Genomic DNA, 14,218 nt, shown 5'->3' on the forward strand with positions numbered 1-14,218 from the left:
TCTCCAACAAAGTTAGAGTCACTTCTGGCATCCCTCACGGTAGTGTTATAGGCCCACTCCTATTCCTTCTTTATATAAACAACATTGGTGAAATAGTACACAGTAAGCTATGATTATGCGATGCATGGCAGTTAGAATTAAATTTGAAAAAATGCGTAGTAATGAATGCCTGTAATTAATGCACACTTTTTATGCTATTTAAGCATGCTATTTCTTTTTATGCTTTTTTACATTGAATTACATGCGTAAAATTTTCATATCAGATTTCAACTTTAATAGTAGTCTGCTTAGTTAGGTTATGCAAAAATAATTTCGCGAACCAGAATAGAACACGTACCTATCCATGGACATGTTCATGTATTTCTAGAATTTGGGTGGTTCCAAATAGCATTTTCACATTAATGCACTTACTTTTATCTGTTTAACCCCTCAAGCATGCACGACGCAGCATATATGTCCTCGCTATTCCGTTCCTATACGGTGCATTAATTGTAGGTATTTAAATCGCCCAGGGTGCTTTAATTTGGAGGCATGGAAGCTTTTGTGCAGATATTAATTAAAATATTTTTAGCATCGTAATCGATCACAGCAAAAATTTCAAAAAATTATATTATCTAAAAAATTGTTTGAACTTAATTATTATTAATACATACTTACAATATTCAGTGCCGTTTACTTTTGCCTGCTCCCTGTATGTCGTGTTTAGTAGTTGAACAGTCTGTGGTATTTCTCAAAACAGGGTCCTACACAGGTTCCTAGGCAGTTTTACATCTGTATCTTGTCTCATATCTCTTTATGTTTTTCTCACTCAATACACACTTTCTTCTTTCAGCCCTAAATGTTTCAATTTGTGAGTTTTGTTGAACAAAATGCTGTCTAGTTGATCAAGCACATTCCGTATCGGTATCCGAGTGCCATCCTTTGTGCTCTTCTAAATTCTTTCCTGCTACGATTTTGTTCCCTAAGATTCAAATATTCACTTACGGGCAAAATGTTTTAGTGGTAAGGATCTTTTTTTTTACAGCTTTCTTCCTCTTTCTATCTACAAATTAGAGAAATTTAGTGAGCAATGAAAACCTTTTCTTTCCCATTACATTGAGAAAAAATGGGAGTTTCGAATACATGTCTTCCGATTATATACATTCTGAAAATTGGTTTCTTATTTATTCTTATCGATATAAGCAAACCTAGGAATACTATTATCTCCACAAGAGTTGTGGTAACCCAGTTTTGAAAGTGCATTTTTTGCTTTGGAATTGTCTTTGTAAATTTTCAAGAAACTATGCCACGTAGCGGTTTTTCTCAGTCATTGTAATTGTAATTATTTCATCATAAAAAAATAACTCCAATTGCAAGGATCCTTTTTACACGAATAGGCGATATTTTTTTCAACTAAATCACATGCAAAGGTTACAGGCGTGTCTTCACAGCCGATCTCTTCCCAATTATTTTCTTGAAAATTCACAGAAAAATGAGATGGTATAAATCTTCGAACCTGGAGTCAAGGGAGTATCCAATTGAAACTTCCAAAGTCGTATCAGAACATTCTGCACTCTTTTATTCCAGAGCGTCGAGCACAGGCTCATCAGACCACTCATGAGAGCTATAAGGCATGGTCAACTGAGGAGGGGTTCAGATACGGAAGGGGCCCAAGGCCAAAAAAAATAAAACCACCAAAGCAAACGTAGGCGTGAAAAAAACTCCAACCCTCAGCTTCGAAAGTCATAGATAAGATACCAGATGCTGGCAGGTCTTCGAGGTTCCTAGAACTATTGAGTGACAATGCCTGGACAGTACAAGCCTTCACTATCATTGCCACAATGAAAGAGAAAGGAAAAGATGAGGCAGAAGAGCAGATGACAATGAACCACAGAGGAAGACATTCAGTGTCCCCACATAGAATGCACAATCGCTAAGAAAGCACATAAATCGGAGCGTAAGTGGAAGACTATCTTCCACGAGCGACCACCAGACGCCGCTCCTAGAGGGAGCATCCTGGCATCAGCTGGAAAAAATATTCTAAAAAAATACGAGCACACAAACAGAGCAATTAAGAGGCACAGAACGAAATCCGGCAGATATGTCTCACATATATACTCACTGAAAGTACCTACATATATAGAAGATTAAGAGATAGGAATACCTAATGAAACTTTCAAATGCATACGGTGTGTCGCACACGCTTGAGGCATGGCATTCAGAAGACGGAGACGTTGCGTCGCGCACGCTGAGAGAACGACCACGGGCATTTAAAGTCACACTTGAGGGGTTAACTATAGTAGTAAAGTTGTAACTTATAGCCATGACTTTAAAATCTATGGAACAGTAAATTTAATACACTCATTTGATATAATGCATTTCACTCCAAAGCAAAAAATGGAATATAGAACCAATAGTACATAAAATGTTAGCTGAAGATGAGAATTAAATGGGTTAACAGGCGAGAATTGAACACAGTAAAAATGAATCCAATTTCTTAATGACAATAACTTGACTCCTTGTGACTTGTTTTTTTAGGTCCTTACATAAAAATCATGCCAATTACATGGCTCATCAGTTTTTTGGCTCCACATGAATTAAGGCCTAACCTTTTTAGCGTTGGAGGAAAATGCTTGGATATCCACAGGGACGGAAGGCTTTTGTTTTTGAGGGGATGCATTCCTTTCCCTGGTGCCTTGGTAGTATGCAATACCTCTTAACAAAAATGTGCCCAAGGTCTGACAGGTTGTAGACAAGTGGCTCTAATTCATTATTTTTTGAAAAATATTCATAAAGCCGTGACAAAACAGCCTTCATTGGGGACCCACCTTCAAAATCACCCTTTCAAAAATTTTCCAGATATCACAAGGAGGGCTGTCACCCTCCTTTCATTTGCCACTGGTCATCTATTCACAATGAAGCATAGGGAATTATCAGTTCTGAAAACTTAGTGATATAATTCAGCAGATTGTGATCCCTAACAATGAAGAGAAAGTTCTTGCCCTAAGAATAGATCATTATAACCATTCATTCTTAGGGCGAGAACTTTCTCAGCATGTCTGCAAAGCCAAATTGTCAGTTGCCTTTTTTAAAGAGAAAAATCAAAGAGAAAATGGTGAGTCAGGAATATTAGGCAAGGTTTTTCTCAGCTTTTACCTTCCATAATGATTGGAAGTGTTGCTCTAAATTTAAACTCAACTTAAGTCTTAAAAAACACTGGATTCTAACATACGAGAAAATCATAGCAAGATTGATAACTAAATCACTAAGGCCACTGTTCATGAAAAACTGTTAAGTTAGGGAACTTTGATGTCCAAATTTGTACAAACATTTAAGAAAGGTATGTGCACTTTAATCACATTTTTACCTAGTTAGTATGAATCATATATTAGATAGAAGAAAGATAATATCCTTCTTCTATCTTAACTGGTTTTCTGCAAATGGTCTGGCTCTAAACAATGATGAAACTCAAGTAACTCGTCTTCTCTTTGAGTAATTCTGATAATCCCCAGACCACCATTAAGTTACTGGGATTTGAACTTGACCAAAATTGACTTGGAAGTAGTGCTGCGCAAGAGTCTCGTCTTGGCGGTCAAGACGAGAATTTCATTTCTCAGCAATGTCTAGACTAGATTCTTGGCACGGCGAGAGTCGAGAAGTCTAGCCCCTTCGAGAGAGGCAAGGCGAGAATTTGTGATAAATACCGCAATAATACAAATTGTGATGATAGAGTTTACTAGGGTATCCCTTTCGATTTTTATGGATTTATTCACATTATAAAAATATTTTATTTATCGATTTACCCTCTGCTTCCAATTTTTTAAAGAGTGCGCACGATGCTAATAGAGTTCCCAACGAGGGATTTGGAAAAAAATATGTAATATAAAATTTGAATCTTGGAGTGAAGGTCTTTAAATTGAAATGTAAATTTTGCCGACATTTCAGTTTATTTACAAAACATTATCAGGGCATAGAATGAAATTGAGCATATAATTTTGATACTTAGGCACGTAAAAGGGTTACATCAATGTTTCTTACTATAGTAATATAATAAAAAAGAAACATTCACTTTTAAATTAACAAAAGAGAAGATATCATAGCCTAATTCTATAGAATTTTATACATCTTTTTTGCAATATTTATTTATAGTGACTAAGGTTCATGGTTACCAGTCAATTTTGGTTAATTAAATATGCTTAAGTTGTTGATCCTATACTAAAACCCTTTTTAGTTTAGGAAATGTCTTAAAATAATCTTTTTGTTAAATTATTTTCAACATCTAAAATCGAAATAGTTTTATTTTATTCAAGGAGCCGGTAGTCTCAATGGGTGACGAGAAATCTTGAAGGGGCGAGACTTTTGGACTTTCATCCCAGGCGAGACTCTCGCCGCGCCGAGTCTCATCCCGACAATACCAAGAAATTCTCGTCTCGACCATCAAGACTCTCGGGTAGTCATAAGAGTCTCACACAACCCTACTTGAAAGCCACATGCTGTAGGCACTCTTGGAAAATTGTCCATGGCAGTTTACATGCTACGTAAACTCATGTACTTGATACCAAAAGAGTACCTTACTCACATATACTATGCTTTGTTTCATTGCCATATTAATTACGGTATTGAACTTTGGGGCCACTCATAATCCACCAATAGTTCATAAAATGCAAAAAAAGGCAGTAAGGATAATCTCATTTTCTCACCCAAGGGATCACTGCAAGCCTGTATTTTGCAAACTTGGTATATATTACGACTCTCCATAGCTTGTACATATATAAATGCCTTTGCAATGTCAAAGATAATCTGTGCTCCTTGGAAAAAAGGTCAAATTTTCATAATCATTACACAAGAAACAGAGGCACCCTAGACGTCCCTTATTGCATGTTAAGCAAAAATTGCAATTCATTTGACATTAAAAATTCGTTTTTTTAACAGACTGCCCCCAGAAGCTAAAGTTGTGAGTGTGTCGAAGTTTAAAAAAGTTATACATGACTGGCTATTAAGAAAAGCCTTTTAATCCATAAATAAGTTTTTCAAATGTGAAATTGTGTTGTCCTTTATTGATGCATTATCCCATTGATTTTGCCATACGTATTTCGTATATTTGTTAATCCCTATGTGTATGACGAAGACTATTGCAAATTCAAATTTGTTCAATGTCCAATAAAACTATTATTATTATGTACTTCATCTATCAGCAGACATGAAAAATTGTTAACATAGTTTTGAAAATCAGTGAATTTTAATTAGATATTAGAGGGAGACCAGGCAACGTGCATTTTGCTCCTATTAATTATAAACTGAATGAATGTTTTGGAGAAACAATGTAATTACAGAAGGATTCAATGTAATTAGAAATATAATTTCATTGCCTATTTCCTTACGCTTTCAAATATTAGCTCAATATACAGTTCTGATGTCGATTTGAATCAGTGTGATTGCATCAATCATAACTGGAAATTATCATGATGAATAGAACAACTGGTCAAAATAACTGTTAAGAATACCGAGAAAAATGTAGGATAAAGAATGACTGTAAGGTGAAAAGTTCACAGCTTGACACAGAGATGGTGCTCCGATAAAAAAGCATTGTGTCCTTGCATGGATGCAAGTCTCAGTTTTTGTTATAATAGATAAACTTTAATATTGTACAGTTCTTGATTTGAATGGTTAAGTCCATCAGGAAATTCAACCAAAATGGAAAAATTTGTATAGGGACTCTACTCCTTTCATATCACCCATTATTAGGCTGCTGAATTTAGACGTAGTCTCATATCCCTCAAAGATAATCAAGTAACAACATGAAGAACAACCAAATACTGCAGGGTCATTCCATTTCAGTCCACCCAGCAATGGCACCCACCGACTCAAATTTTAATGAAATTTTTGTCACTAGCTACTACCGCCTAAATAATGACCCATGACCAAATATTTCCTCTCTTATCTCATAGTTTGCAAGATATGAGGAGTCAAAGTATGAGATGTTTGCTCAGAAGAGGTGCTAGCGGGAGTCAAATTCCAGAGTGCTGGGCACAAGGTAAAAATTCATAGCTCAGAAACCACATAATATATTTGAATGAAATTTTGACCCCTTGTCTACCAAGTACATAGCTTCCATAGTAATGTCTTTTATTCCCCTTGCATTGCTATGTTAGCCAAAATTATGTCAACAGTTGTTGATTAACAGATTTTTTGAGCTTAAAAACATAGCTTCATATTTTCAGAATAATCACCATAAAGTAGGGAGGTTAACCCATCCAATTTTTTCAAATTGGAAGTAAATATGTGCTCCAACATACTGTGAAATAAAAACGGTGGTGTTTTGACTGCAACATTAAGTATTTCAGGTTTTACTTTATCATAGCACCTCTTCTGAGCAAAAATCACAAACTTTGACTCCTCATACCGTGCAAACTACGAGATCGAGAGAGGAAATATTCCAAATTTGTCAATGTATAGGCGGTAGTAGCTTGTGACAAAATTTTCATTTAAATCCGAGTTGGAGGGTGTCATTTTGAAAATTTTATTGGCGATTTGAAATGGAATGACCCTGCAACCACATAGGAGATCGCTGAAAGTGCATAATATTGTACTGAACAACAGGCAAGTGAAGGTGAGTTATTAAGCTGAAGGTGCAGGGATATTGGAAAAAAGAGCCAAGGCAGAAAAATTATGTAAGAATATGATGCTAACATTCTTGACCAAACCAGATGCCTGGGTTGAAGAAAAAAGACATCTTTTACCAGCACGACTCATCTGCACACACGAGTGTGTGCTGGAAAATGGGATTTTGGGTAAGATTTACTCAGTACATTTTCTCTCCTGATTTAACACCCTCAGACTTCCATCTATTCCCAAAATTTATTTCTGGGAAGTCCTTTGCATCCAATCAATAAATTGAGAGGACGAATATTATCTCAACCTTCCAGACTCTTATTTTCGGGAAGTAATACTGATGCTGGAGAAATGCTGGATTAAGTGTGTTGAAGTCGAGGGAGATAATGCAGAAAAAGAAAATCATTTTCATAAGTCACAATCATTCATTGTCATCCCGATAACTCTTCAGATAACCTTGGTATTAAAACGATAAATTTATTTAAATATCACAATGAAACAACATAGCAAAAAATGATGCAGTGCCAGTAATAGAAGTTCAAACTAGTTCAGATGTTACTCGACTCATTTATTGTTTTTTCATTTCCTTGTCCATATTGAACATAACAACAATGGTTAACCTGGCAGGTGAAAGCACTCAACAACATTCTGAATCATTGAATGGTGAACAAAACACTTATTTCACAAGAAAATCAACAAACCTTTGCACTCAATCACTTTTGAAATAAAAAATCAGTAATACCATAAAATAGCTATCCTTCCTATAAAATGAACAGAATCATACTACATAGAGAAATAGATGATGTTATGCAGCTTACATGGAGCAATTTCAATAGCCAAATACAGCTGCATTGATTTCCCTCAAGCATTAAAAAAATTAATGCTCAAGGAAATGCTTGAGGTCCCTAAGTCAACAAAGATAACTTCTAATAGTCATGTTAGGCTTACCAATTTTACTCCCTCGGTAAAGTAGCTGTCATTCTTTCAGTTTTGGTTAGTAGTCATAAAATAAATTAAAAATATTGGATTTCATTAAATTAACTATGGCAAGTCACAAGATTTAATTAATGTACAGGAGCATCAGCCTTACTTTGGATCACCCAACAATGCATTGGTAGCATTAGCTTACTCTATATGTTACTCCATGCATCAGCCTAAAAATCAGATGCTGGTGTCTAACAACATCAAAAATATAAAACCCATACAAATTAACCTTCCCTTTTATAATCATGAAAGTGGATCAATGAGTATCACTGAAAGGCAGATTACCTGAATGGGCTGTCTAGTATTTACTTATCTTCAATATACCGAATCAAGAAAAACATGCAGCACTATACACGGCTTCCCATATGCACATAGAAAATATCATCATAGCAAGACTTATTAAGCACTGATACCATTGCATGGGGCACTTGACTATCATACTTCCTTAGAACAACAAGAGAGATCAGGGCAACTCAATTAGGCAGGCAACTTGTGACGAAATCCCCCCGAGACATTTCTTAATCACCAAGGAGGTTTGTTAAATAAAATAGAAGTGAAAAGCTGAATTATAGACATATTTGCATTTATTAAATAACCCTGGAGTAGGTCACGATGCCACTTCACCAAATGTCCTATGGCCGGTCTCCTTTGCATGACGCTGTGCCTGCACCTGGCCAGTTAACATGACATGGCATACCATGCATTTTAGGGTAAATCGAGCAAGATCGGTAAATTGTCGGCTAGACTTTGCTTCTTCGGATAAGGCCAATGCCTGAGTGAGAATATTGTCGTCGGATATCGGGAATATGGTTTGTAACTTCCCTCCCTGCAAAAAAAGATTTAAATGACTTTATTAATCACACAAATGACACGTACTACCCCATCTGTAATTCCCCGAAGAGGAATCTACAAGAATTATTTCTCCCAGCAGAACGCATTGACAGACTTCCGCATAATCCAATACATCTACTTAACAGATACTTATTGTGGAAAAATGGAAAGAGTTGTAATACCATTGATTAATTTATCCTTTCTTGGCCTTATTATTTAAAATGGCCAAAATCAAGACGCGAAATTCTACTAAGAATTTTCCATTGAGCAGATGATACACTAATTACTTTCAAGTAAACATTAACAAAAAACGAGAGACAAAGTTTGTGCGATAAATTACCTGAAATGGTTCCAGATACAGAGGATCGTAGTGAATGCCATCAAATATCAATAACACCCGCTGTCCGTAGTTTTGATCTTCACCAAAGCGATTAATTATGCAGTTGAGTGTATCAACTACATCTATTTCTATTCCATAAAAGTGAGACAGAACTGCAAGTTCTATGGCTCCACCCCAGGATTCCGGTTTCTTGATCCATTGACAATACTCAGGATTCGGTTTACCAAGGATGGCCTCTGAGTATTCATCTGGATTAGCGGCTACTGATTCCGCAATTATTTCTCTTAAAAATGCACCGTTATCTGTATGAACCTTACCTTGAATAATAAACGATATTACATAAATCATAGATCAACAGTCTCAGATAGCAATATATCAAAAGTCTACCGAGTCTGTAACAATACAAACCACTTAAAACGTATCCAATGCTGGTGAATAGACAGGAATTGTCCGCAGGCACAACTTTTCGGAGTAGAATGCCGGAAGAACTACTTTCAGTCCCTGCACGATTCGCAGCCTCTGCATCACATGAAGCATCTGCCTTACTTTCTTGGGTTTCTGAGCCAGTGTTAATAAAAGAACAAGGTACCTCCTTCTCCTCGACAATTAATATTTCTCCGGAACTTATGGCACAATTATCCAAAGTCAAAGTGTTTTCACCGAGCGCCAAGGGTTTCGGAGGATATCCATAGAGTACATGAAGGAACTCTGGTTTAATTTTTGTTATGGATGACAGTTTTTCTTTCAATTCAAGTAAAGTGCTTTCTCCAGTAAGGCCACTCACAACTGTTTGCCCTGACTTACTCTTCAACTTGAGCACAAAGGAACTCATTTTAACACCAATAAATACTGGAGCCCTTTCGTGGATTCCGAAATAAAACGCTGGGAACGTTACGATGGACTTCAGTCGTAACTATCAACACCTCCACTAGCTCGGAACCTGAGGCTTGAAATCCACCCCGGCGAACATATTCAACAATCTATAGGGCTTCAATATCAGATGATTAGAACAATGATAATCTTCTAAGATCTCGAGATAACTGAAATCGTAAACAATGTTGATTTTGGTAAGAAATTCACATCGACAGAAAGAAACATAAGCTAGTCCCAGTACGGCCAACATTACGAAATTTGAAACAATAACAAATGAGCAACGAAAGCCCGCTATTCCAGCGGGGAATGACAAGTTTGAAATACAAATGCTCATCGCCGCCTCTCACGCCGCGGTGATGCAGCATACCATTTGAAAGTATGTAAAAGAGCTGGCGATAACAGAAGTAATAAATAGCCCTTGGGGACACTGGCTCTATTCTTGGTTGCATACAGTGCACTGGAATGAATGAGGAAAGGGCAAAAGGTGGGTTCGGGCGGCGCGGCATGCTCAATTTACCGAAAACAATATTTTAATAGGAAAACCAGCAGGAATTTTTTCCTTAGTTTTTGAACCTCTCCTAAATCATTGTAGTTCATCATTATTTCACTGCTGGAAAGGCGATAGCATGGACATGGAATCAAGGAAGGAATCCACTGAAACGAAGGTTATGCGCTGCCTGAAATTATGGTTCATGACCATGGCCAGCGCTCATCGAGGATTATTTATGTTGACCTGCCTCAAAATGCAAGCCACTCAAGCTGACACTATCGATACCGAATACTGCGGAACGCATGTCAGATTTCTATTACTACAAGTCCATATCAAATGCTCGATGATGTGACCAAGGACCACGGAAAATTTTATTTTTACCAAGAAACACTTTTTCAAATTACACGAAGTCCCCTTCATACTAACGCGTCCTGTGAAAAATCAATAAACACACTCGCTTAATATTCGAATCCTATCAGCTACAATGAAGTAAAACATTACACGGTTTAGCCTACGAAGAAACAGCCCTAACAGCCGGAAATGGCATGCATGTGGTAGTCTTCGTCTGACAGGTTGGTAGCACTGAAGTGATGTACGACTGACGTCTTCAACGTAAATTAAAATTAGCCACTATTCCTAATCCCTTATTTCTAGAGAGTTGGCATATACTAACCTCCTTGGCCTTATCCTAACATTTACGCGTGATGTTTCCGTGGATGAGCAGGTATACTGATAACAATTAGCAGACAATTAACATTTACATTAACAATTAGCAAGGAATGAAGTACGATGCCAGCAATACAATTTAATAATCCAAGTTTCTTTCGCCCACGCCTTATCCCCGCAAGATACCTTGTTTCCTCTGCGATCCAATTAGAGGACAAAGCCTCACTGGCGAATGAACGGAGATGAATTCTTTTAAATGAAAGTACCGTCAGGATTGATATAGACACAAACGTTCCTGAATATTTTACATCGTGAGATTAGACCATCACTTCCTAATTTTCTTCAATTTCCTTCCTTCACATCCTAATTATCTAACGTCCGCTTCCAAATTAGTTTTACCAAAGGCCCCAGAGCAGCATAGTACGGAACGCATCGTGTCAACAGCTTTTAGCCACACCCACCAAATGATTTGAAAAGTTTGATTAACCTAGGTTCCCACCTTACACCATTAACTACGAACAGTAAAGTTGAGTTTTCCAATGACTTCTTACAATTAACTCATTCTACACTGGCCTGAAAGTACAGTGAATACCCAAATTAGCTCGCGAGTACAACGGAACAGGCACTACAGATTCAGCTGAGATTAGTAAATTAATTACACCGGCCCGTCATTCAAGCTAAATTCCCATGCACATTCCGCGGATGCATCCACACAGCAAAAGTATGCCATACGCGAAAGCCGCAGCAAATGCAGCTTCCATTCCTGAAGAAAAGTGGGTAAGTTGGACGATCAATGCATTAAAAAATATCCACATTTGAACTAAATTTTTATTGTATCTCTATCTGTACAATGGAATCTTCCAGTCCCCCTTGCTTTACATACCTTGTCCTCGAGCGGTGATTGAGTGATTTAAGTCGATTCAAGAAATTAATTCCACTAGTTACCTTGATCATTAATGCCAAATTTTCAACGGGAGCTAGCAATAAATTTCTTGATAATGTCTATCAAATTATATTAAATGGGACAGCATACACTACATGAGGACCCATGGAATAATCGGGAGTAAAAAAGTCATTGACACACAAATGGCCCTAATGAATATACATGGTCCACATGTAAAGCCCTCTTATCATTAAGACCAAATACACCAAATCCACAATCCCGGGCATACCGACGTCATTATTCCATGGGCTCCTCCACAAGCCCCAGGCGGAGCAAATCCTTCTTGGAAGTAACTAGCATTACATGCTTAAAAGGCGAATAATAACAAAAACGCCATCATAAGGCAAAACAGCCCCATAGCCTCAGACAGCGCAAATCCAAGAATTGCGTAAGAGAAAAGCTGCTGCTTTAAAGATGGGTTCCTTGCATAACCAATAATCAAGGAACCAAACACTGTTCCGATACCAGCTCCTGTAATACAAATGGGATTTCATTAGAACACTATTCCCAGGCGACACAATGAATAGCTTTCAATTTATAGTCAGTGTATGCCAAACATTTAACAGCGACCAATGTCAGAGTAGTCTGAATTGAGTTTGAAGCTTCCACACTTCACCTGCACATTGAACTTAAACAGCTAGACGTGAGAACTTCCAACAGGAATGATTGCCTACGCCTCGACCATGAGTGTAACCCCACTACAAATGGTTTCTTGGGCAACAACCACCGAGGAATTTCTGGTATCCCACCCCTCATGATAAGGGCCCCCGTCTAGAGAGTTAAAGCATCTTTCTCAGACCTTCCCGGGGACTTAGATAGCAACTGAAGTGCCAAGTAAGTAGTCCCCTGGTGCAGGCTTGTCATTGGTCGTCTAGCTATAGCTTTGGCGTAAGTCATCACGAAACACTGAATAAAGTCCTGGACCAGGACTGATACACACCTGAACCCGCCACTCCGACTGTGGCGGCACCAGCCCCGATAAACTTGGCAGCTGAATCAATATCCCTTGTGATTTGGGTGGTCTGAAATCCTCTTGAGGGAATCTGGAACAATAACACACAAACTTAAGATTACCCTCACACGGACATAATGAAAATCGGAACAACAATCCATCAATAACTTACTATGCTGGAAGAGGTTGGCTGAATTTGAAGAAGAGGACTAGTCTGAGTGACCATCGCACTCATGGGACGTACGTATGCCCTGGAGGCAGAAACCAGCTAGAAAGAGAACTTCAATGAGCAAGTGTCCATTCGCCACAGGAAAAACCCATATGCCTATGATACTTACAGCACTTCGCGCAACTGGCATCAAAAATCGGCTGCAGGAAAACATTTTGATACTGGTTTGTTGAAAATTGCCTACCTGGAACAAATAACAATATTACTATCTACGAACCCAATTAACAGTTACAGCAGCTCAGAAATTTGATTCATAACATCCCAACGACAGCTATGCTGAATCACAACGAAACAGGACCGAAGTACTCCCACAAATTAAATCTACATTTCAACCGGCTGAAGTTAAAATGGCCGATTTGTATGACTTGACCTCAAAATTTCTGTCAGGTATTAAAACCTAATTTAAAAGTACTAAATCCGCTAACTATAACAAAGAACTAATGAAGAATTATTACTTATTCTTTTCGTACACAAATTAGCACTAGATGACTGAAATCTCAACAAATAACGAAAGATAAAACGCAGCTTACCCTCAGGATAGCTAACAGGCCGAAAGTACGAGCAGGAGGACTAGTTCCGGCAATATCTAAAACGTGAATGGACGAGACAGAGGAGGTGAGACTTTTTCGATGAATTTACGAAATGGCGCTAGTGTTCCGTTTATAAGTCTCACCTTTTCCTTTAGCGGAATCGATTATTTAATATTTTGACAAAAATAGGCATACATTTTGGAGCTCTGTCGTTAAAAATTTCAAAAAATTATTATTAGCATATTCCATGTTTTGCATAAATGTTAAGATCCAACTTTTATTGCCGTTCATTGTATCTGTTATGTTGGTAGGGTTGCGCATTGTAATTTTCATTGTTGATCTAGGATTGACTGTTGGATTAATCGAATAATATGCAATAATTGTTTATTTCTCTATGATATTTTTAGAGTGCACTGATTAAGAATTTTTATCTTCTAAATTTATCGATCAGTACTATCCAGTCAGGACAATTACTGCAATTGCCAACTTCAATATGTTTGCTCAAAAGGATTCTTCGGTTCTTCACTTTCATGACCTCGATTGATGAATCAATCTCTGGTTTTCCAATTTAGCATTAAATATAATGCGACTGGAACCTCTGGAATTATGAAAGTGCAAGTTAAGGGGCAAGATTGGAGTCTTGGTAGTTAAGAAGGTGGAAGTCCTATCTCGTGTCAACCCGGCGCGCAAGTTGAATAAATTCATCCATGAATTTATTTCCATCGGGAGGAGAGCGTAAGCGGGTGGAAAGCCCAAGACGGATGTATTCTGGGTTAAAGTTTTTGTTAC

At 37.6% G+C, this 14,218-nt stretch overlaps 2 protein-coding genes across 3 annotated transcripts; both read right to left on the bottom strand.

Annotated features, from left to right (window-relative positions):
- Positions 1 to 7,048: 7,048 nt before the first annotated feature.
- Positions 7,049 to 9,885, bottom strand: LOC124160330 (ubiquitin thioesterase OTU1). Its single transcript, XM_046536167.1, has 3 exons — positions 9,155 to 9,885; positions 8,747 to 9,063; positions 7,049 to 8,401 (listed from the first exon to the last, which is right to left on the bottom strand). The coding sequence occupies exons 1-3, from the start codon at positions 9,576 to 9,578 to the stop codon at positions 8,183 to 8,185; spliced, it is 960 nt and encodes a 319-aa protein (XP_046392123.1). The 5' UTR covers positions 9,579 to 9,885; the 3' UTR covers positions 7,049 to 8,182.
- Positions 9,886 to 11,589: 1,704 nt separating this feature from the next.
- Positions 11,590 to 13,548, bottom strand: LOC124160337 (ATP synthase lipid-binding protein, mitochondrial). Of its 2 annotated transcripts, none has more exons than XM_046536179.1 (5): positions 13,430 to 13,548; positions 13,009 to 13,083; positions 12,843 to 12,938; positions 12,659 to 12,761; positions 11,590 to 12,189 (listed from the first exon to the last, which is right to left on the bottom strand). In XM_046536179.1, exons 2-5 carry the CDS (start codon positions 13,051 to 13,053, stop codon positions 12,026 to 12,028), a joined length of 408 nt encoding a protein of 135 aa, XP_046392135.1. In that variant the 5' UTR covers positions 13,054 to 13,083; positions 13,430 to 13,548; the 3' UTR covers positions 11,590 to 12,025. The 2 variants fall into 2 exon arrangements, with proteins under 2 accessions (XP_046392135.1, XP_046392143.1); XM_046536187.1 differs by having other exon boundaries at positions 13,009 to 13,079; positions 13,430 to 13,531.
- Between the last annotated feature and the right edge of the window lie 670 nt (positions 13,549 to 14,218).

Source organism: Ischnura elegans, chromosome 1 (genome assembly GCF_921293095.1).
Source record: "Ischnura elegans chromosome 1, ioIscEleg1.1, whole genome shotgun sequence".
Taxonomy (NCBI): domain Eukaryota; kingdom Metazoa; phylum Arthropoda; class Insecta; order Odonata; family Coenagrionidae; genus Ischnura; species Ischnura elegans.

Coding starts and splice junctions, on each gene's coding strand:
- LOC124160330 (XM_046536167.1), bottom strand. CDS start 9,578: ATGAGTTCCTTTGTGCTCAAGTTGAAGAGTAAGTCAGGGCAAACAGTT. Junction 9,064..9,154: donor CATTGGATACGTTTTAAGTG/GTTTGTATTGTT, acceptor TTATTATTCAAG/GTAAGGTTCATACAGATAAC. Junction 8,402..8,746: donor TGTATCTGGAACCATTTCAG/GTAATTTATCGC, acceptor CTTTTTTTGCAG/GGAGGGAAGTTACAAACCAT.
- LOC124160337 (XM_046536179.1), bottom strand. CDS start 13,053: ATGTTTTCCTGCAGCCGATTTTTGATGCCAGTTGCGCGAAGTGCT. Junction 12,939..13,008: donor TGCCAGTTGCGCGAAGTGCT/GTAAGTATCATA, acceptor TTCTCTTTCTAG/CTGGTTTCTGCCTCCAGGGC. Junction 12,762..12,842: donor AGCCAACCTCTTCCAGCATA/GTAAGTTATTGA, acceptor TTATTGTTCCAG/ATTCCCTCAAGAGGATTTCA.